The sequence below is a fragment of the Saccopteryx leptura genome, chromosome X (assembly GCF_036850995.1).
Source record: "Saccopteryx leptura isolate mSacLep1 chromosome X, mSacLep1_pri_phased_curated, whole genome shotgun sequence".
In the NCBI taxonomy this organism is placed as follows: Eukaryota; Metazoa; Chordata; class Mammalia; order Chiroptera; family Emballonuridae; genus Saccopteryx; species Saccopteryx leptura.
In genome coordinates this window covers 40,323,784-40,346,655 of record NC_089516.1, presented here as the reverse complement: position 1 = coordinate 40,346,655, position 22,872 = coordinate 40,323,784, and the positions used below count along the sequence as shown (strand labels likewise).

The following is a 22,872-nucleotide window of genomic DNA, read 5'->3' as shown; positions in this document are numbered from 1 at the left end:
GGTGGTCTTTGAGGAGCTAGGCAAGGGCCAGGTCAATATCTTTGCTCCCCCATCTTTGCTCCCCAGGCTGGGATGTGCTGCAGTTCCCCCTCAGATGAATGTCTTAGCCTCCAGCAGCCATTCTGGTCCCCACCTGCCTCTCTGGGAAAGGATGGAGCCGAGGCTGCCAGAGAAGACAAGACTAAGCCTGCACTCAGGACCTGCAGAGGAGAGACCCCAACAGGCACCAAAAAATGGAGGGGCTTTTTTTTGGGTGGGGGGGAGTCTGAGTTGGCACCTTCACAGACAGTAAACACATCCAAAATAAATAAATAGAAAGCCATCCTCTGGCAAGGATACAGCTGTAGGCTCTCACTGGCCATGTTTCTGAGAAAGAAGAGATGCCTGCTCTCATCGGGCCAACCCAGAATAAGGTGGCTATAGAAGGGGCGTCTGCTGCATGAGGGGAGCCCAGCTTCTCCTAACAGGTTGGGACTGGAGAGGAGGGACATGGAATCAGGCACCGGGTTCTTACTTTACCGGCTGCACAAGTTGGAGAGGGAACTAGAGAGACTAGCCGGAGATACAAACACACGTTCCTTACTTTCTCTGGAGGGTTGTGGCCGGGCTGGTGCTGGTACTGGTGCTGTGCCCTCCGCCAGCCCCGGGACTGGAGCTCCTGGATGCACCACGGCTCAGCTGGCCCCGCTCCCGAGGCGGCCGGGGTCCCACGCCCACCGCCGCCGAATAGCCGGCTTCCTTGTCGCGGCCCGGGTGTGCTGGTCCGGACTCCCGCCCGCCCCGCTCTCGACCCAGGGCTGGGTTCTCGTGGTGCAGGTGGCACTGGGCCACGTCGCGCTCTCGAGGTGGGTAACCCGTAGTGTCCTGGAGCGGGTAGGAGGTGTCCCGCTCCTTGTCCCGATACACCGCCTCCCGGTTCTGGTAGGCGCTGTCCCGGTTTGGGTACCCCACGTCCCGGGCCGCCTGGTGGAACTGGCTCTCTCGCAGCTCGCGGTGGTGGAGCTGGGTGTCTCGCAGGTTCTGGTACTGGCTCTCGCGGCTGGGGCTGTCCCGTGCGCCGTGGGGGTCCCTGTGGAGCTCCCCACGGTGCAGCTGGCTCTCCTCCCTCAGGTCGCGGTTCTCCTGGGTGAGCTGGTCCAGCTGCCCCTCCAGCTCCTCGATGCGCCGCCTCTGGGTCTCCAGCAGCTGCTGCTGGCTCTCTATGATGTTGTTCAGCTCCAGCAGGTACTCCACCGCCCGGTTGGGGCTCTCGGAGCCGGGGCCGCTCGGGGGCCCCGACCCCGCCTCCATCCTGGCTGCCCAGGGGCAGGGGAACGGGCAGGAGAGCCCAGTCCCCGCTCGCTCACGGCGCCACCCTCCCCCGGACCCAGCCGGGGGAGGGGGCCGGCGGGACGCAAGGGCGCGCACCGGGCTCGAGGGCCCGGGGGCCCGGGGGGGCCCGGGAGACAGCGCTGGGTCCGGCAGCACGGGGAGCAGGAGCTGAGGCTGCCGCCACCGCCACTGCCACGGCTCTGGAGGACGCGGCCCACGGCGCTCCGCCCGCTGCGGAGTCACTGCGCAGCGCGGCCGCGCGGGACCGCCCCGGCCGCCGGCCCGCCCCCCGCCCCCCGCCCCCCACCCCGTTGGCCCGGCCCTCCCTCTTGCGCCCCACCTGCCACAGCCACCAGTGCCCGAAGCGGGACCTGCGCCGGGCTCCCGAGCCAGCCCCAACGCAGGCTGCCAGAGATCGCTCCCGTCCACCGGTCCCAGGGTCCTCACTTAACTTAACTACCTAATCAAGCCCTCCATCCCAGTACGTTCCAATGTAGCCCGGGCCCCCCCAGGCCCAAGACGCTCATCTAAGATATCCCAAGCACCCCCATCCCAGGCGAACCCCAGGTCCATGCGCTCCACGGACTTCCCCATCCCCTTTGGGTCTTCCAATCCCAAGTGTCGTATATCCCCCAGGTTAGCCAGTGCCCGGGTCCTCCAACAAGGCAGTCCCAGGATCAAACATCATAAACAAGCCCTGGGATTCATCATTCAGACCGACTTCGGATCAAAACTCCATATATTCCTTCAACCCTCCTTTTCTGCTCTTCTTTGGAAATGCTCCCCTACATTCAGTCCATCACCTCCATCCAGTGAAACTGTACCCATCCTTCAAGACTTAAATGCAACCTTACTGAAACCAGCTCCGATTTCCCCAGCCGGAAGTGCTCACTTTTTCTCTCCACTTGACATCCCACTGCACTTCATCTACACTTCTCTTGCAGCATTTGTGGGACAAGTGGAACTCTGCTTTAGAGCACATTCATTTGTGTTCTTGTTTTATGTCCTCTGCCAGACTGAACTCCTTAAAGCCAGAAATATGTCTTCATTCATCTTTGTGAGTAGGTTGGGGTAGAGGAGGAAAAAAACTGGATTTAAATTCCATCTTCTCCTCTTTGAACTTTCTTTTTCCTATCAATAGCACCCACCTCACAAGGGTGGATTTAGATAAAAGCATGCAAAAACATTTGGCCCAAAAAAGACAACCCACAGAATGAGGGAAAATATGTACAAGTGATATATCTGCTAAGGATTTTTTGCCCAGAATATGTAAAGAACTCTTACAGGTCAACAACAAAAAACAACCACATTTCTCCAAAGAAGATGTTTAAATGATGACTAAGCACATGAAAAGATGCTCCACATCATTAGCCATCAGGGAAACGCAGCTCAAAACTACAAGGAGCTTTCTGTGCTACCCACAGGTGTTTTTCAGGGTTCCTGTTGTAACTGAAAAGGACACTTTCACAATGTCTGGAGCCCTTGCTGTTCTGCAGATGAAGGAGGAGGATGTCTTCAAATTTCTTGCAGCAGAAACCCACTTAGATGGCACCAACTTTGACTCCCAAATGGAACAGCAAACCTACAAAAGGAAAAGTGACGGCATCTACATCATAAATCTGAAGAGAACCTGGGAGAAGCTTCTGCTGGTGGCTCATGCCATTTATCGTCCAGTAATACTGGCCAGAGAGCTGGGCTGAAGTTTGCTGCTGCCACCAGGGCCACTATTATTGCTGGCTGCTTCATCCCTGGAAATTTTACTAACCAGACCCAGGCAGCCTTCCAGGACCCACGACTTCCAGTGGTTACTGATCCCAGGGTCGACCACCAGCCTTTCACAGAGGCATCTTATGTTAACCGGCTCACCATCACTTTGTGAAACGCAGATGCTCCTCTGCACCATGTGCACGTTGCCATCACATGCAACAACAAGGGGACTGATGTGACAGACACGGGCCCCGGAAGTTCTGTGCATGTGCAGGGCCATCTCATGGGAGCATCGTGGAAGGGCATGCTTGATCTCTACTTCTACACAGATTCTAAAGAGATTGAAAAGGAAGAGCAGGCTGCTGCTGAAAAGGCTGTGACCGAGAAGGAGTTTAAGGGTGAACGGGCTGCTTCTGCTCTGAATTTACTGCTGTGCAACCCAAGATCACTGAATGGGTAGTAACAACCAGTGGATGGTTGTTAAGGGTGGGGGGACACAAAGAAAACCAGATAGAAGGTGACGGAAGACAATTTGACTTTGGGTGAGGGGGTATGTAACATAATCAAATGTCAACATAACCTGGAGATGTTTTCTCTGAACCTATGTACCCTGATTGATTAATGTCACCCCATATAACTTAATTTAGAAAAAAACAATAAAAACCCCAAACTGGTCTTAAGTTGTTCTTCCATGGGCTCTTAAACGGAAAACGGAAATAAGGTTGTTGAAAAATAAATGCCCTGGCCGGTTGGCTCAGCGGTAGAGCGTCGGCCTGGCGTGCGGGGGACCCGGGTTCGATTCCCGGCCAGGGCACACAGGAGAAGCGCCCATTTGCTTCTTCACCCCCCTCTCCTTCCTCTCTGTCTCTCTCTTCCCCTCCCGCAGCCAAGGCTCCATTGGAGCAGAGATGGCCCGGGCGCTGGGGATGGCTCCTCGGCCTCTGCCCCAGGCGCTAGAGTGGCTCTGGTTGCGGCAGAGCGACGCCCGGGAGGGGCAGAGCATCGCACCCCGGTGGGAAGAGCATTGCCCCTGGTGGGCGTGCCAGGTGGATCCCGGTCGGGCACATGCGGGATTCTGTCTGACTCTCTCCCCGTTTCCAGCTTCAGAAAAAAAAAAGAAAAAAGAAAAAAGAAAAATAAGTATCAGTTCCTGCCTGGCCTGTGGTGGCGCAGTGGAGAAAGTGCTGACCTGGAATGTTAAGGTTGCTGGTTTGAAACCCCGGGTTTGCCCAGTCAAGGCACATACAAGAAGCAACTACTATGAGTTGATGTTTCCCACTCTTTCCCCCACCTTTCTCCCCTCCCCTTTTCTCTCTAAAATCAATAAAAAAATATTTTGAAAAAAGAAAAATATCAATTTCTTAAAACACATGTGTGTGCACACACACGCACACACACACGCACACACTGAGATACCACCTCACACCCACTATAATAGCGAAAATTAAAAGTGCAGACAAGGAGAAGTATGGGAGAGCATGTGAAGAAATTGAAACTCTAATTCTTTTCTGGTGGGAATGTAAAATGGTGAGGTCAATTTGGAAAACAATTTGTAAGTGTTTTAAAATGTTAAGCACAGAGTTCCCATATGACCGAAGAAGCCAAGAAAAATGTATGTCCACACAAAATCTTGTGCATGGATATTCATAGAAGAATGATTTATAATGGTCAAAATTTGGAAACAGTAAAATGTTCATCTGCTGATGAATGGGTAAACAAAATGTGGCATAGCCAAGCAGTAAAATATTATTTAGCTGTAAAAAAGAATGTAGTACTGCTGCATGCTAAAACAGATAAACCTTGAAAACATTATGCTAAAGAGACACAAAAGGGCACATAGTTTATGATTTTCTTTATATAAAATTACAGAATAGGCCCTGGCTGGTTGGCTCAGTGGTAGAGCGTCGGCCTGGCGTGCAGGAGTCCCAGGTTCGATTCCCGGCCAGGGCATACAGGAGAAGCGCCCATCTGCTTCTCCACCCCTCCCCCTCTCCTTCCTGTCTCTCTCTTCCCCTCCCGCAGTCAAGGCTCCATTGGAGCAAAGTTGGCCCGGGCGCTGAAGATGGCTCTGTGGCCTCTGCCTCAGGCGCTAGAGTGGCTCTGGTTGCAACAGAGTGACGCCCCAGATGGGCAGAGCATCGCCCCCTGGTGGGTGTGCAGGGTGGATCCCGGTTGGGCGCATGCGGGAGTCTGTCTGACTGCCTCCCCGTTTCCAACTTTAGAAAAATACACACACAAAAAAATATTCCAGAATAGGCCAATCCATAGAGACAAAATAATAAATTAGAGTAGTGATTTCCAGGGCTGGGGTATGGGATGGGGAGAGAGAACTGACTGCTAACAGGTAAGGCTTTGTGTTTTTTTTGTGGGGGTTTTTTTGAGGGAAAAGAAAAATGTTCCAAAATTAGATTATGATGATGGTTGCACAGCCCCGTTAATTAAAAACCACTGAGCTGTATATTTTTAAGGGGAGAATTTTATGGTATGTGAATTATATCTTGATAAAGCTGGCTTTTAAAAAAGCAGCTTGCACAGAGTCTAACACATAACAGCAGCCACAACAATAAAAACGAACACATCAAAAAACAAAACAACAACAACAACAAAAAAACGAACACATCTATAATGCTTACCATGTGACAGGCACTGTGCTAAGCTCTTTACATGTACAAATTCACATGACCCTCAGGACGATTCAGTGAGGTAGGCACTGTTAATACCTCCATCTTACAGATGAGAAAGTAAACCCAGGGATTGAATGACTTGCTCAAGAAGGTACAGGGGATAGCCAGGATGCTCATATGTTTCCTTCTCACTTCTTTATACCTTTCTTCATAACTTGTATAAGATTGGTGCTCCGTGTTAAATTAATATATCCATCAAACTTCTATTTATCCAGTGAACACTTACAGAGCATTTATTGTGTTCTAGCCAATTCTTGCGTTATTTCCTTATCCCTGTGTTTCTCATTCAGCTTCCCTGTGGGATAGGGGCAGATGAGTACAAAGATTCATTCACAAACATCACAAACTATTGCTGACTGTCTACTATATGCCAAGAACTGTGGTAGATGCTGAGAATATAGCAATGAACAAAATAGACAACAATCCCTAATCTCATAGAGCTCATAGGGAGAGATAGACAATAAATAGACTGTAGATAGCATGTTGGATGGTGTTCTGGGTTGGATAATATCCCCCAAAACTTGATGTCCACCCTGTAAATGTAACCTTATTGCAGGAGTAATCAAGTTAAGGTGAGGTCATATTCTATTGGTGTGGGTCCTAATTCAATGACTAGTGTCCTTATAAAAGAAGAGAAATTTGGACACGGACACACACACACACACACCCCACCAGAGGCAGCACACACACACACACACACACACCCCACCAGAGGCAGCACACACACACACACACACACACACACACACACACACACACACCACCAGAGGCAGACATTGGAGTCGCAATCCAAGGAATGCCAAGGATTTCCGGCAACCACTGAAGCTGGAAGCAGCAATGAAAGATTCTTCTCATAGGGCCTTCAGAGAGATCATGGCCGTGCCTACACCTTGATTTCAGACTTCTAGTCTCCAGAACTGAGAAAAAATTAATACTTGATGTCTTAAGCCACCCAATCTGTGGTACTTTGTTATGGCAGCCTTAGGAAACTAACACGAATGGAGAAAAACAAAACAGGGAAGGATGATGGAAAGCTTTGGGTGAATCAGACATAGCCCATTCCCAGGCTAGTCAGAGAGCTATATCCATAAGTCACAAACAGGACTAACAAGACAGAACATGCAAGTTGCTAGAGTGAATGTGCCAGGACAGTGGTGCTGGGATGTCTTTATGGAAGCGAAGGTATTTGAGCTGAGCTTAGGATTTCTACAGATGGAAGTGGTAGAGCTGAGAGATACCCATTAAAGGGAGCCATGTCCAGTGGGAAGAAAGGAACAGTGAGAAAAACAGTGTATGTTCAAGGAATCACATATAGTTTGGTTGAAGAGAGCATGAGACGTGTGTGTGTGTGTGTGTGTGTGTGTGTGTGTGTGTGTGTGTGTGTATTGTAAGGAATAAGAGGAGATGGGAAAACATGGCTTGATTCAATCTGGAGACAACTCATTGCAAAATGGGAATATCTGGACCTTCTCCTATAGACAGTGAAAAGTCATGGAAGGTTTTTGAGCAAGACAGTAATATGGTAAGAGGGGAGGGGTCCACATGGCTATTGTATGTACTGAATATTATACTCTATTGGTTCCTTGTTGTTTAGCAGAGACTGGCACTACCTTCTTTTCCTGCCTACTGCATCCTAGAGGCATTTCCCAGAAGCTTCGGTCCCTGGTGTAATTGCTTCAATCCCCTTTACTGTAGAGCCAGCTTTGCCAAAGAATCCGAAGCTAGAGCAGAAAGAACCCTGGAAAACACACCTCGCCACTGCCAGTATCCAATCAACAAGAATCTGCACGAGAACCATGAAATATTTTCCTCAGATGCAAAAGTGGCATCTGTTCAAATTAGTTTTTCCTATTGGATTCTCACAGCTCTTCTCAAAAGCAGATCTTTTGTACCTGTTAGCTACCAGACATGAAGTGGAAAAATCAAATTTAAGAAAAGATTTCAGGCCCTGGCCGATTGGCTCAGCAGTAGAGCATCGGCCTGGCATGTGGAAGTCCGGGGTTTGATTCCTGGTTGGGGCACACAGGAGAAGTGACCATCTGCTTCTCCACCCCCCGCCATCTCTTCCCTTCCCGCAGCCATAACTCAAATGTTTTAAGCAAGTTGGCCCCAGGGCGCTGAGGATGGCTCCATGGCCTCACCTCAGGTGCGAAAATAGCTCAGTGGCCCAGACAATGGAACAGTACCCCCAGATGGGCAGAGAATTGCCCGGTAGGGGGCTTGCCGGGTGGATCCCAGTTGGGGCACATGCAGGAGTCAGTCTGTCTGCCTCCCTGCCTCTCACTTAAAAAAGAAAGAAAGGAAAGAAGGCAGGCAGGAAGGAAGGAAGGAAGGAAGGGAGGGAGGGAGGGAGGGAGGGAGGGAGGGAGGGAGGGAGGGAGGGAGGGAGGGAAGAAAGAAGAAATCATTGATCTTTCTCTCAGAGTTTACAGTCCAGAATATTGGAGCTGAAATGTTCTTAGAGATGAACTCACTTTTCAGATGAGGACACCAAAGACCAGAGGGAAATAATTTGCACAGAAGTGCTGTGTGACCACTAAGCTACAATTTCTTACTTGGGCTAGTTGTTGAGGTCTGGTGTTCCAAAAGGTCTTAAGATTGCAGACTTTAAAGATCAGAATGGTAGGAAAGTGACCATCCATGAGAAATATAGGAGAAAAAAAAAGAAGGGAAAAGGAAGACTCTAATTTCTGTGGGGATCCCTAAGGAGATAGTGGTGCTTAAAACTGAGACAGCATTTGCCTAATTAATTAATTATCCTTCCAGTCCCTTTTCCCCTATTGGGGGAAGGGCCAAGACATAGCTGAAGTACCTGTCAGTCTTGAACAGTCAAGCAGAAAACCATCCTAATAGGCTAGTCTGGAATTTTGTTTTAGGAAAAATTTTCTCTCTGAAGATGATTTGTAAGCTCGATCCTGTCAGAACATAAAACCACATAACCCAATGTGTTTCCAATTTTGTCCTAGCTGCCATAAAACTTTGAGCCAAATTCAGAGTCCAATTATAATCCAGTTCATTTTAGGTACCTGGCAACATCTATTCGTGCTTTCTTTACATGGTCTTTGCTCTGTTTTCTTCCACATTTTTAGCCCTAATTGTCTTTCTTTCATATTGCAACTAATGAGTTGCCTAATATCCTCTTTAAAGTAAGCAGGATATAAATCTTACATAAACTAAACTGTATTTATAGATGCTAAGGGGATCTTTGAACCAATGAAAAAAAACACTAGAGGAACAAATAATATTTGGTCTAGAAGAAAGAAGGCTTATGAAGACGTGATTACTGACTTCAACTATCCAATAGGCTGTTGTGGGGGGGAAGGCAATGTAGTAGAATTATTCTGCTTAGGTACAACCAGAAGTGATGAATGAAAATTACAAGGAGACAGAGTCTAAAAGGGAAGAAACCTCTTACAGGCCAAGTTTAGTGAAGGTGGTGAGTTCCCCATCATTAGAGGTCTTCAGATAGTGGTCAGATGGCCTCGTTTGGAGGGTCTGTTGCACAGGGAGTATAAATACTGGATAAGATGATTTGAAGGGCTCTCTGAAGGGCTCTTCCGGATATATTCAAACCAGTTCTAGATGTAGAAGACTGGGGTGGAGTGGAAGAGGGCACAAGAAAATAAGAAAGAAAGGTACATCGAATGCTGGAACACTCTAACCCAAAGCAGTGAACCCTAACTGCTCTTGTAAAAGGACAAATGTTCCATAAACAGAACCCAAGCCTGCATTTCCCCAGTCCTAGTCCATGTGACTCGTGGAGAACAGGAGAAGTGGAAGCATCAGCTCTATTGTTCTCATTATCATCTAACTCGTTATTCAAGGAAGAGTAGGTCAAGACCGTCAGAGCTGGAAGGGGCCTTAGAGATCCCATAATCCCAACCCCTCGTTTTAGAACTGGAGAGAAAGAAGCCCAGAGAGTGGAAGGGGCCTATCTGTCAGCCACTCCACCTGACCGTGTGCTGTTGAAGGACAGTTTTGCTTACCTTGCAATTCCCCAACTGGGCCTAGCTCCAGGTCTTTGCACATGGGGTGCCCAGTAAGCAGTTGGAAAATTGGATTGAATTGCCTGAAAGAGTTGGAGCCAGAAGCTAGGCTTTTTGACCCCCAGTCTATGAAGCTTTCCATGACAAAATCTCATCCAATTCAATTCGACAGACATTTATTTGGCATCTCTGTGTGCCAGGCCTGGAGCTATAGCAAGAGATGAACAAGAGGCAGGCTGTGCCCTCAAGGAGGAATCAGCTCCTCCTGGGAGCTGGGTTCTTCCCCATTTGGGCCCTGTGCACCTGCTGTTCTTTTGGCGTGGGAAACTCTTTTCGCCGCCTACTTACCGCCTATTCATCCTTCAGATCTCAGTTCAAATGTCAATTCATCAGTAGCACCTTCTCTCACTCCCAGACAAGGCAGATCCCTCTGATATAGGCTCTCAGTGAGTCCTTCCTCTTCCTTGAACTTAGCAAGTGTGTAATTATATATTGATTTGTGCGGTTCTTTGTTTGCTTCTGTCCTGCCTCCTTCGCTAGACTGTTAGCTCTGCAAGGGCAGATGCTCCATCTCTTGTTCCCCACTGTAGCATGACTCTGGCAAAAAAGCTGGGACATGTTAGGTAAGCAATAAGCTATTCATGTTTGTTGAATACCTAAATCAACAATCTAATGGGGTACCTGGATAGGTAAATTATAACTACAATTTAATGTGATAAGGGGTGTGAGGTGATATAGAAATCAGTTCTCTGAGAAGGAAGAAGCCAGCTTCTTTATCAGTGGAGCTGGCCTTGCAGAATGTATACACTGCCAGACAATCAAAGCATGGGCCAAAAAGCACAGCCTTGGGAAAGTGCCTGCTGTGTTCAGACAAACCAAAGGTATGTGTCAGCATCCTTCTTTGTCCCCAGCCCCCTGAGGAGCAAGCCCCCTGAGAAGCAGGTCAGTTCTGCCACAGTGGGACAGACGGCACCTGAGTGCCAATTGGGGTTCAGGCACAGTTGGCAAAATCAGACCACATGAGGCTGGCAAGGCCAAAAGGAAGCTCCCGATATTCAAAATCCACAGCTCTCTCTGTTCCTCAGTGTTCTCCTCTACAAGAGAAAGACTGAGAGGATTGGTTGGTTCTGCAATGAGAGGACCTTTTGGGTGGGGTTAGATGAGGCATAAGAGAATGTTGCCCTCTAGTGGCAATTATAATGAGGATGATGATGGTAATGATAACGACACACTATCCTGCCCAGGACTGTTTCAGCACTGAAATTCTGCTACTGAGATGATTGGTCATCCTACCCCTTGATGACACCCGGTGCACCGTGCAAACACATGATCTCATTAGATGGCTCATAACTCCCAAGACCAGGAATCAGGACTCAGGCTCCATAGATCTGTAGAGCTATAGAGATCCAGCCCATTTTCCAAATGAGGAAAGAAAGCCCAAGCGAAGGCAGGTAACTTTCTTGTTCGACAGCACATTGCAAATTGATGGCAAAATTGGGATCTAGGTGTTCAGACCACTGCCTGTTTCCTCTGCCTGGCGTGCCACCGCTTACTTCATCATTTTGTCTACGTACCATATCCTCCTAGAAGCCTTGCCTAAACTACCCACTCCTTAATTCTTTCAGAAAGCCTCCCCCTCTGAAAGCTTGAAACACTAATTTGGCACTCAGCATGTGCTATAGGTACTGGGGAGGTTTTTTTTTTGTTTTGTTTTTGCTTTTTTTATCCTTTAAATGTATAATTAAGGTAAAAGGAAAGCTCCGCAGCTCTCCCCATCCCAATCCCCTCCGCCCCAGAGATACCGGAAAGGAAAGCAGCTTCTGGGTTGAAAAGTTTAAGGTGTGCCGTAGTTTGTCTGGGGCCTAAAAAAGGGGCACTTGGCATCGCAGAGAAAGGAAAGAAGCAAAAGAGAAGCTTTTGCAATCACCAGGTGGAATGGATTTGAGAGCCAAGAGCTGAGCAGAGGGAAAAAAAAGGCATCCCTGCAGCTTCTAAAGAAGAGAGTGAGAGCCTTCCTCACCCCACTGATACCATCAGGAAACAGATCCTGGCTTTCTTGCTACCAGAATTGCAGTGTCCTCCCATGTTCCCCTGGCCCCTGATGAAGACCCCCAAATCAGCTCTTGCCTCTCCCATCCACTGAGACAAATTTGCAAACTCCCACATCTCTGTGGAAACGGCAGAGAGCAGGAGAGAAGAAAAAAAGGAGAAAAATCCACCCACATGCCAACAAACTGGAAAAAAAATAACCCAGGCCTTGTCTCACTCAGCTGTTGGCTTGCTGCTCCCTCCCACTGTGGCGGCTGCTCCTGCCTCCTGGACAGGGACCTGGCTCTGTGCAGCTTCTCTTCCCATCCTGAGCTGGGTTTTGTCAATACCCCTCCTCCTGCCCCAGCTACAGGAGGAAGGGTCTTGGAGCCTAGGGGTAGGAAAGCTGTATGGAAGGACTGAAAGAGCCTCTAAATGCTGTGGCCAACCACAAACTCAGTTCCCATCACTGTCCCCAAACCATGCAAGGGACCAGCTCTCCTCCCATCCCAGGAAAAGAAGTCAAGGAGTTCTCTCCTGCCAGGCAACTTCTCCCTCAGAGATCATCCCCCGCCTGCCTCCACCCAGCCTCTCTCTACCACTTCATTTGTCTCTCTCGATCATTTCATTTGTCTCCCTCTACCATTTCATTTGTACGCTCTGTTTTCAGTCAAACTCCCTCTATTTTTTGTGCCCTATTTTTTCTTCACCTTATGTCTTGGTGAGGGGCACCATATAGCTTTAAAAAAAATAAAATAGAGTTTGTTGAAAGGAAAGGATGGCTTGGAAGTCATCATTATTAGAAACTGTTGAGACCTGACTAGTGGTGGCACAGTAGACAGAGCATAGACCTGGGAGGCTGAGGTCCCAGGTTTGAAAACCCAATGTCCCCGGATTTAGTGCAGGCTCATCTGGCTTGAGTGCTGGCTTGCCAGCTTGAGTGTAGAGTTGCCAGCTTGAGCGTTGGATCATCAACATGATCCAAAGGTCGCTGGCTTGAGACCAAAGTCTCTGGTTTGAGTAAGAGGTCACTGGCTCAGCTTGAGTGCCCCAGTCAAGGCACGTATGAGGAACAATCAATGAACAGCTAAAGTGCCACAACCACAAGTTGATGCTTCTCATCCTTCTCCCTCCCCTCCCTCTAAAAAAAAAATTGTGCTTGCTTCGGCAGCCCATATACTAAAAAAAATAAATAAAAGAAAGAAACTGTTGAGGGTCACCGTGATTCTTAGTCTATAGAAGAGAGGATGTAGACTCATAGAATCATAGCAGGACGGACCCACAAGGAGTTTTTAGAATAACCTCAGATGACTGAGGCTCAGAGAAGAAAGAATACTTGGGCTGTCACACAGAAGAGGGGATAGATTGCTCTGTTTGCTCTGGGAAACAGAAAGAAGACCAGTGGGTAAAAGATATGACAAAGTAGATTTAAATGACAGTTTAGTTTCTTCCTTCCAAATGCTTATTCCTTTTATTTGATTTTCTTCTCTTACTGTGCAGGATCTCCAGTTCAATGCTGAGCAAAAAGGAGTGATAAAGAAGAAGATAAAACCTGTCCTGTTACTTTTTATTTTAAGTGAGAGGAGGAGAGATAGTGAGACAAACTTCCATATGCGTCCCAAACAGGATCCACCTGGCAATCCCCATCTGGGGTCAATGCTTGAACCAACTGAGCTATCCTCAGTGCCAGAAGCTGATGCTGGAACCAACTGAGCCACTGGGTATGGGAGGGAAAGAGAAAGAGAAGGGGGAGACAGAGGGGAAGAGAAGAAGATGGTCGCTTCTCCTGTGTGCCCTGACTGGGGATAGAACCTGGGACATCCACACACCAGGCCAACGCTCTATCCACTGAGCCAACCAGTCAAGGCCCTGTTACTCATCTTAAAGGGAAAAGGTTCAATGTTTGATGTAGGATTTTGAAGGATGGTTTTTTATCATTTTAAGAAAACTTCCTTTTATTCCTAATGTGTTAATATATATATTTTTTGTCACAAACAGGAGTTAAATTTTAATGCTTCTTCAACATCTTTTGTAATAATCACAAGGTTTTTTTCTCCCTTAATCTGTTTATATGGTAAAAAAAAAAAAAAGCAATATTTAGCTCAAGAGAAAAATGAAATTTTAACATAAAAAACCATCCAAAGAAACATTGGCCACCTCTTGGGTCAAAGTAGGCAGCTAAAGTCACGGGAAATGTTCAAGCACAAGTATAGTCATTCAATAAATACGTAGGCTCTGTTCTGTGTACCAACGACTCAGTGTGGAAGAAAGTCCCTGCTCTTCTGGACTCTCATATTTTAGGGAGAGGATGACAGACACAAACAATCAACAAATACATGAACAAGATTACTTCAAAAAATCAAAAGTGGCCTGACCAGGCGGTGGCGCAGTGGATAGAGCATCAGACTGGGATGCGGAAGACCCAGGTTCGAGACCCCGAGGTTGCCAGTTTGAGCGTGGGCTCATCTGGCTTGAGCAAAAAGCTCGCCAGCTTGGACCCAAGGTCGCTGGCTCGAGCAAGGGGTTACTCGGTCTGCTGAAGGCCCATGGTCAAGGCACATATGAGAAAGCAATCAATGAACAACTAAGGTGTCGCAATGCGCAACGAAAAACTAATGATTGATGCTTCTCATCTCTCTGTTCCTGTCTGTCTGTCCCTGTCTATCCCTCACTCTGACTATCTCTCTGTCTCTGTAAAAAAAATTAATAAAAAAAAAATCAAAAGTGCTTTGAAAACAAATGGAAAAAAATGCAAAGGTAGTGTGATTAGGTGGGGGTGGGGATTAAGATTACATAGAGTGTAGTCAAGGAAGGTCTCACCAAGGAAGTAGCAGTTGTAGCGAGTTGAATGACAAGAAAAAGCCAGTAATTTTAGGAATATTTAGAGTCATGTCATTTCAGACAGGAGGAAATAAAAGGGTAAAGGCCCGAAGGTGGGAATGAGCTTGATGTATTCAAAAGACTTCAAGAAGAAGTGTGACTAAAGAGAGCAAGAAACACTGGTATTGAATGAAGTAGGAAAAAAATTCTGGAGCAAGACTGTGTAGGGCCAAGTCAGTCACAGGAAGGTGTTTAGATTTTATTCTAGGTACAATGAAAAGTCATTAGAAAGATTTGGGTTGGGAGTGACATGATCTATGATAGTTCTGTTTGATGTGTGGAGACTATATTATAGTGGGGGCAAAACTGGAAGTAGGTAGACCAGGTGGGAGGTCTAAGAAAGTTTGAGCTAAGATAATGATGATGGAGAAAGATAAGCAGACAGATTTGGGATATATTTTACCTGAACACTATCAGTCAATTTGACTGCATTGATATTTTTATACTATACCATCCAATAACAGCAGAAAACACATTCTTCTCAAGCTTACAGTGGATGCTCACCAAAACAGACCATATTGTAGACCATAAAACACATCTTAACAAATTCAGAACAGAAATCACACAAAGTATGTTCTAAGAACACAATGAAATTAAATTAAAAATCAGTAAGAAATAATTTGCTGAGAAATATTAAATGTTTAGAAATTAAACAACACATTTCCAAATAACATATTAGTCAAATAAGAAGTCTCAAGAGAAATTTTTTAATATTTTGAGTGAAACAAATAAAAATATAATTTATCAAAATTGGAAGGATTGTACAAAATCTCAATCTACAAAAAAAGGTCTTCTGTAACTAATGAGACTATATATAACAAGGTTGCTGAATACAATGTCAATACAAAAAAATCAATTGCTTTCCTATATACCAGCAATGAAAAATGAGAATTTGAAATTTTAAGAAAACAGTACTACTTACAATAGTTGCAAAACAATGAAATACTTAGGTATAAATATAGTAAATAAAAAATAAATACTTAGATATAAATATGACATAAAATATAAATATAATGAAAAAGTTAAGTATAAATATAGTACTTAGGATCCAAATGTGAAAAACTACAAAACACTAATGAAAGATATCAAAGAAGATCTAACTAAACTGAGATATTCCATGTTCGTGGACAGGAAGACTCAATACAGGTTAGAGCAAAAGTAAGTTTACAGGAGGAGAGACAAGATGGTGCTGGAGTAGGCGGACGTACCAACATCTACCTCCCAGAACCAAAGTGGATTACAAACTAATTTTAAGAAATATCATCTGGAAAACCCAACTTTGGGCTAAACTAAGAGGACTCTTCAACCAAGGAACACTGAAGAAGCCACACCGAGACTGCTTAGTGTATCCCAAGGATCTCTTTACCATGCCACAGTCGCAGAGCTCCAGGGAAAAGCAACCTGGTCTCATCTCTTCAGGCAGAGGAGAACAGAAACTCCATATCCACGCATGCTGCAAATGGCTTTTCCAGTCTATCTGAACCATTACCAGCTAGAAGCAGCAGTCATTGGGAATTGGACATGAGCTGCAAAGTATAGAATGGTGACAACAATTCCAGTGCCATGCGGACTTTGCCTGGATGTGGACTTTTCCTGGACTCCAGCTCCCCGTGACAGCTCCTAACAGACTGAACTGTGATTGGGTTGCATTTTTCAGGGATTTGGCATGGTGATGGGGCCAACTTGGACTTGGTGAACATGTTAAGGACACTACTCTTTTATGGATTCTTGCTGTATTGGCCAAGAGTTTGCTTAAAGGCTTTTAATCACTGTAAAAAAAAATAGAAGACTGGATACAGAAGATGGGACACACATACACCATGGTATACTATTCAGCTAGAAGAAATGATGACATCGGATCACTTACAGCAGAATGGTGGAATCTTGATAACATTATGCGGAGTGAAATAAGTGAATCAGAAAAAAACAAGAACTGCAGGATTCCATACATGCGTGGGACATAAAAGCGAGGCTAAGAGACATGGACAGGAGTGTGGTGGTTACGGGGGGGGGGGGGGGGGAGGGAGGGAGGGAGAGGGGGAGGGGGAGGGGGAGAGGTACAAAGAAAACTGGATAGAGGGTGATGGAGAACGATCTCTTTTTGGGTGATGGGTATGCAACAGAACTAAATGACAAGATAACCTGAAAATGTTTTCTTTGAATATATGTACCCTGATTTATTGATATCACCCCATTAAAATAAAAATTTATTTATAAAAAAAAAGAAAAGAAAAAAACCCTAATAATAATAACCTATGCTAGAGTATTAGAGAAGTGTGAGTGAAGAAATGGAGGAAACGAGATTGACTGGCTAGGATTTAGACATGCTGAAGCTGATACCTATGGGTTCATTATCTCATTTGCCCTACTTTTGTATATGTTAACATTTTTTAATGTTACAAATAAATTTAAATAAATAAACAAAGCAGCAAGACAAAAAAAAAGTAGGTTTACAGTTGTGAGTATGCAAAACATGAGTTTATTCTCGTGTTATTATTTAGTAATTATTGTATTATTTTCCATATGAACAACTGTAAACCTACTTTCGCCACACCCTGAACTGTAAAAATGTCAGTTCTTCCCAACTTGAGCTATAGATTCAAGGTAATTTCAATCAAAATCCTACCAAAGCTCTTTTGTATATGTAGACAAAGTGATTCCAAAGTTTATGTGCCAAGATTTTTAAATACAGTGTATTTTCCAGCTTCCCATCTTCACACTAAGATAAAGTATTGACATTCACACATACAAAAAAGGTATGTGGAAAAGCCAAAGACCCAGCACAAGCTAAATTATACTGAAGAAAAAGAACAAAATTGGAGGATTCACACTACCTAATTTCAAGACAGCCATGGTACTATAAAGCTACAGTACACAAGAGAGCCATATTGAAGAAAGAATATATTTGGAGGTAAAGCTAACAGAACCTGTTGAAGGATGAGGACATGGTAAGGAAAAGAAAGGTATCAAAAAGGACCATCTGTATGAGATGAAAGAAGATTGGGTTAGATGCTTTTAATTTTTTTTCCAAACTGTAAATTTTAATACAAAACTTGTAAAGTCTATGATTCCCTGACCGGACCCATATATTTCTCCTGACATATGACAGCTATACTTGGGGATAGGGTCTCCAAATTTACTGATCCAACACCTCTAAGCTCAAGTCCTCCATTCCCCTTTCCTCTTCTGTGGAGAGGATGCTGGAGACTCTTTGCTAGTGAGGATCAAAGAGCTGGATGAGTGCTGCCTCCAGTCTTGGTTTTAAGAGGTTTCAAGCGATGTGTGTCAAAGATCTGATTACCCTATAATTAGAGTGTTAATAAAGCATGACAGAGAAGCTGGGGAAGAAACAGAGGAAGGGAAGGAGAATGAGAAAAAGAGAGATGGAGAAGATTTAAAAAGAGATATGGAGAAGGGGAGAAAAAGAGAAAGAATGAATTATCAGTTTGCAAAAATAAGGGAGAGGAGTAGGCCACAGTGGCATAGAGAAGTCCCCTAGGGTATAGTGTATACAACCCTGCTAGCCTCAGCTCATATCCTCAGCAAAACTGTTCCTTATTTGCAGCCCTAAGAGAGCAAAGAGACTGTTATATGCAGATATAGTCCTTTGTAATGACTACATCTGGTCAGAGTGGGAAGATGGAAGAGAAATAAATGTAGTTAGAGCAACAGTGTTTAACTCCTGCATACTTTCCCAGAAAAATGCTAATATACACAATTATGCCAAATTTTGCCTACAATTCAGCATGTTTTGGATTCTTGGGAACCTTACAGGGTCCATGAACCCCTGTGCAGAATCTCTGAATAAGAGACTATTTAGGAGGTAAAAATCAACACAATTAGTGAATGGATTATGTGTGGTTGTTCAGAGAGTTAATCAATGTGGGAATGTAAACTGGTACAGCCATTATAGAAGACAGTATGGTGGTTCCTCAAAAAATTAAGAATAGAACTACCATATGACCAGCAATGCTTCTACTGGGTATCTATCTAAAAAACCTCAAAACCATTGGTACATAAAGACACATGCACCCCCATGTTCATCACAGTATTATTCACGGTGGCTAAGACATGGAAACAACCAAAGTGTCCCTTGATAGAGGCCTGGATAAAGATGATGTGGTACATATATACAATAGAATACTACTCAGCCATAATAAATGATGATATATTGTCATTTACAACAATGTGGATGAACCATGAGATCATTATACTGAGTGAAATAAGTAAATCAGGAAAAGCTAAGAACTGTATGATTTCATACATAGGTGGGATACAAAACTGAGACTCATAAAAGTGAAGTGGTTACCAGGGCAAGGGGATGTGAGAAAAGGGGTGGGGAGAAGGATGTAAAGAGAGACAAATATATGGTGACAGAAAACGATTTGGCTTTGGGTGATGAGCACACAACATAATCAACAGTTCCAATGCTATAGAAATGTTTACCTGAAACCTATGTACTCTTATTGATCAATGTCACCCCATTAAATTTAATTTGTAACTAAATCATTTTAAAAATTTAAAAAGAGAGTGAGTCAAAGAGGAAGCCAGGATTTATGGTTGAGGTGGTTGGGTTGGTGATGGTACTGAGACAGAGAACACCCCAAGAAGAACAGGTTTCAAAGAGAAAGTACTGGATTAAATTTAGACTTGCTGAGTTTAAAGAGCCTGTGAGATATCCAAGGGGAGATATTCAGGAAGCAGTTGGATTTTTGGCTCTGGTGTTCAGGAAAGAAATGTAAGCACGAATGATAGAGTTAAGAACCATCAGCATATTTACGGTTATTAAAACCATAAGCATGGATAAGATCACCCACTGAGACTGTACAGAGTGAGAAAAGGGCCTTGGGCACAACCTTATCAGACACTAACACTTAAGGAAAGGGTGGAGAAAGGAGGACAAAAGAGAGATGGAGAAATAGTGGCCAAACAGTAAACAATAAAACTTAGAAAGTGTAGTGTCACAAAAACCAAGGGTAGATCATCTTCTAAATGGAGGGAATGGTCAATGTGCCAACTACTACATAAAACAAAGTCCGAAAACCATTCACTAGATTAGCAGCAAGATCACTGGTAGTCTTGAAGGGAACATGGAGTGGTAGAGGTGAACAGCAAATTACAACAGGTTAAGGAGAAAGAAGTGGAAGGCAAAATGCAACGGGTTAAATGTTGACCAATGGAAAAAAAAGATAAATAAAAAGAAAGTGAACAAGAGGTGAGAAAATATGGACAGGAGTGCATACAACATTCTAAACCTTTTTGCCCATGACAGAGAGTAGAAAAATAGAGAAGCCAAAGTGCTAAAGCCCTGAAGCAGTATTGTTGTTGCTGTTTTAATTTATTTAATTTTTTGGTACAAGCTTTTAAGCTCTACTCTCTTAGTTAATTTCAATTATACAACATAGTGTTGTCAACTTTAGTCACTACGTTATTCATTAGATCTTCGGACTTCATTCAACTTGTAGCTAAAGTTTTGTACCCTTTTACCTACCTCTCCATCATTTCTCCCATCATCCCCAGCCTTCAGTAACCACTTTTTTATTGTTTCCATGAGTTTAACTTTTTCTTAGGTTCCATATAGAAGTGGAAATATTTGTCTTTCTCTGTCTGGCTTATTTCACTTAGCATAATGCCCTCAAGGTCTATCCACGTTGCTGCAAATGGCAGGACTTTTGCCTTTTTCATGGCTGAATAATATTTCATTGTATGTATGTATGGATAGATAGATAGATAGATAGATAGATGGTATGGAAAAGGTAGATTTATACTTGTGAGTACACAAAACAGTTTATTATTGTATTATTTATTAATTTTGTATTATTTTTCATATGAACAATTTTAAATCTACTTTTTCCCTACCTTCTATATATTTGTATGTCTCTATCATATCTTTTTATCCAGTCATCCACTGATGGACTTTTACATTGTTTCCATATCTTGGCTATTGTAAATAATGTTGGAATGAACATGTGAATGCAGATATCTCTTCAGGAATGTTCTCATTTCCTTCAGATGATGATGAAACCCACAAGTGAGATTGCTAAATCATATGCTAGTTCTAGTCTTAATTTTTTGAAGAACTTCCAAACTGTTTTCCATAGTGGCTGCACCAATAAACATCCTCACTGACAGTACACAAGGGTTCCTTATTCTTGACATCCACATCAACATTTGTTATCTCCTATCTTTATTATAATAGTCATTCTAAGGCAGGGGTCTCAAACTCAACTCAGCATGTGGGCCGCAGAGCAAGATCACAGCCGTTCGGCGGGCCGCACTAGGTCTACAAAAGGCAACTGTTACACAACACTTTTCTCACTGCAGTTGAAAACAAAAAAAAATCAGTACAACAAGCACAATCGTACATGCAGTTTCCTCAGTGTCACAAAAGACCAGAAACTGTAGTTCGCATCACAACTGCTGTTAACTAAGCTAATATCTAGCTAGGATGCTAGAGAAATGAAAAATACAAGTAGGCCCCTAGGCTTACTTAATTTTATCCAAAATATTTTGAACTTTGTGGATTAGTCTGTGGGCCGCACAAAATTGTTCGGTGGGCTGCGAGTTTGAGACCCCTGTTCTAAGGGGTGTGAGGAGATACTGTGTTTTTGATGTGCATTTCCCTAGTGATTAGTGATGTTAAGCCCCTTTCATGTACCTGCTGGTTATTTGTATGTTTTCTTTGGAAAGCAATCTATTCAGTTTCTTTATCCAGTTTTGAATCAAATTGTTTGGGGAGGGGTAGCTATTGAGTAGGGTGAGTTCTTTATGTATTTTCAACATTAACCCTATCAGAGATATATCGTGCAAATATTTTCTCCCATTCCATAGGTTGACTTTTCATTTGTTGAAGGTTTCTTTTGCTGTGCAGAAGCTTTTTAGTTTGATGCAGTCCTACTTGTTTACTTTTGTTTTTTCTGTGTTTGCTTTGATGTCATATTCAAAAAATCATTGGCAAGACCAATGAACATCAAAGAGCTTACTCTCTATGTTTTCTTCTAGGAGTTTTATGGTTTCAGGCCTTGTGTTCAAGCCTTTACTCTATTTTGAGTTTATTTTTGTGTGTGCTATAAGATGGGGATCCAGTTTCATGATTTTGTATGTATCTGTCCAGTTTTCTCAACAATATTTATTGAAGAGACTTTCATACTTTCCCCATTGTGTAGTCTTGGCTCCTCTGTGGTAAATTAATTGACCTATGCATGTTTTTATTTCTGGCCTCTCTATTCTCTTCCATTGATCAATGTGTCTGTATTCATACCAATACTATACTGGTTTTCCCAGTTTTATTGAGATATAATTGACATATAACACTGTAAGTTTAAGTTGTGCAGCATAATGCCTTGACATACATATATTGCAAAAGGATTATTGTCTCTTGGAGCACGCAGTGCGAGTAGCTTGTTCAACCATGGCCAAAATTAAGGCTCTAGACCTTCATGGCAAGAAGAAAGAGGAGCTGCTGAAACAGCTGGACAACTTGAAGGTGGAGCTGTCCCAACTGCATGTCACCAAAGTGACAGGTGGTGTGGCTTTCAAGCTTTCTAAAATCTGGGTTGTTCGCAAATCCATTGCCTCTGTTCTCACCCTCATTAACCAAACTCAGAAAGAGAACCTCAGGAAATTCTACAAGGGCAAGAAGTACAAGCCCCTAGATCTGCGGCCCCAAAAAATGCAGGCCATGCACTGCTGGCTCAACAAGCGCAAAGAGAGCCTGAAGACCAAGAAGCATCAGTGCAAGGAGTGGCTGTACCCACTGCAGAAGTACTCAGTAAAGGCCTGAGCCACATGCATCAATAAAGCAAACAAACTGGCTGACATTGAAAAAATAAAAGGATTATTATTCTAACTTTAGTTAACATCCATCACCTCTATAGTTACAATTTTTTTTCCTTGTGATGAGAACTTTTAGGATCTAACACTATATTGCTGTGATTATTACAGCTTTGTAATATAGTTTAAAATCAAGAGGTGTGACTCTCTCAGCTTTGTTCTTTCTCAAGATTGTTTTGGCTATTTAGGGCCCTTTATATTCCCAACAAAACTTAAGTTTCTTCTGTTTCTGTAAAAAGAAAGTGCCGTTGGAATGTTGATAACAATTACATTGAATCTGTATATTGTTTTGATAGTATGGACATTTTAATAATATTAATTCTTCCTGACAGTGGATTACAAACAACAGCTGATGCCAACCCAAAAAGACCTAGAAATAACACAACTGAAAATTGGAGGTGAACAACACCAAGCCTAGACTCAACGAGCCCTACAAACAACAC

At 44.0% G+C, this 22,872-nt stretch overlaps 2 protein-coding genes and 1 pseudogene across 4 annotated transcripts in view; 2 read left to right on the top strand and 1 right to left on the bottom strand.

Moving 5' to 3' along the window:
• IQSEC2 (IQ motif and Sec7 domain ArfGEF 2) overlaps window positions 1-1,478 on the bottom strand; it is an 81,820-nt gene extending 80,342 nt beyond the window's left edge. For all 3 annotated transcript variants that reach the window (XM_066356342.1, XM_066356343.1, XM_066356348.1), the window contains exon 1: window positions 584-1,478. In XM_066356342.1, the coding sequence (XP_066212439.1) occupies window positions 584-1,290 (707 nt within the window). In that variant the 5' untranslated portion in view covers window positions 1,291-1,478. The remainder of the gene's footprint in view (window positions 1-583) is intronic.
• Window positions 1,479-2,780: 1,302 nt separating this feature from the next.
• LOC136386315 (small ribosomal subunit protein uS2 pseudogene) lies at window positions 2,781-3,564 on the top strand (annotated as a pseudogene).
• An 18,422-nt stretch (window positions 3,565-21,986) lies between these two features.
• On the top strand, window positions 21,987-22,394 carry LOC136385691 (large ribosomal subunit protein uL29-like). The gene has a single exon (XM_066356856.1). It carries the CDS (start codon window positions 22,008-22,010, stop codon window positions 22,377-22,379), a length of 372 nt encoding a protein of 123 aa, XP_066212953.1. The 5' UTR covers window positions 21,987-22,007; the 3' UTR covers window positions 22,380-22,394.
• The last annotated feature ends 478 nt before the right edge of the window (window positions 22,395-22,872 follow it).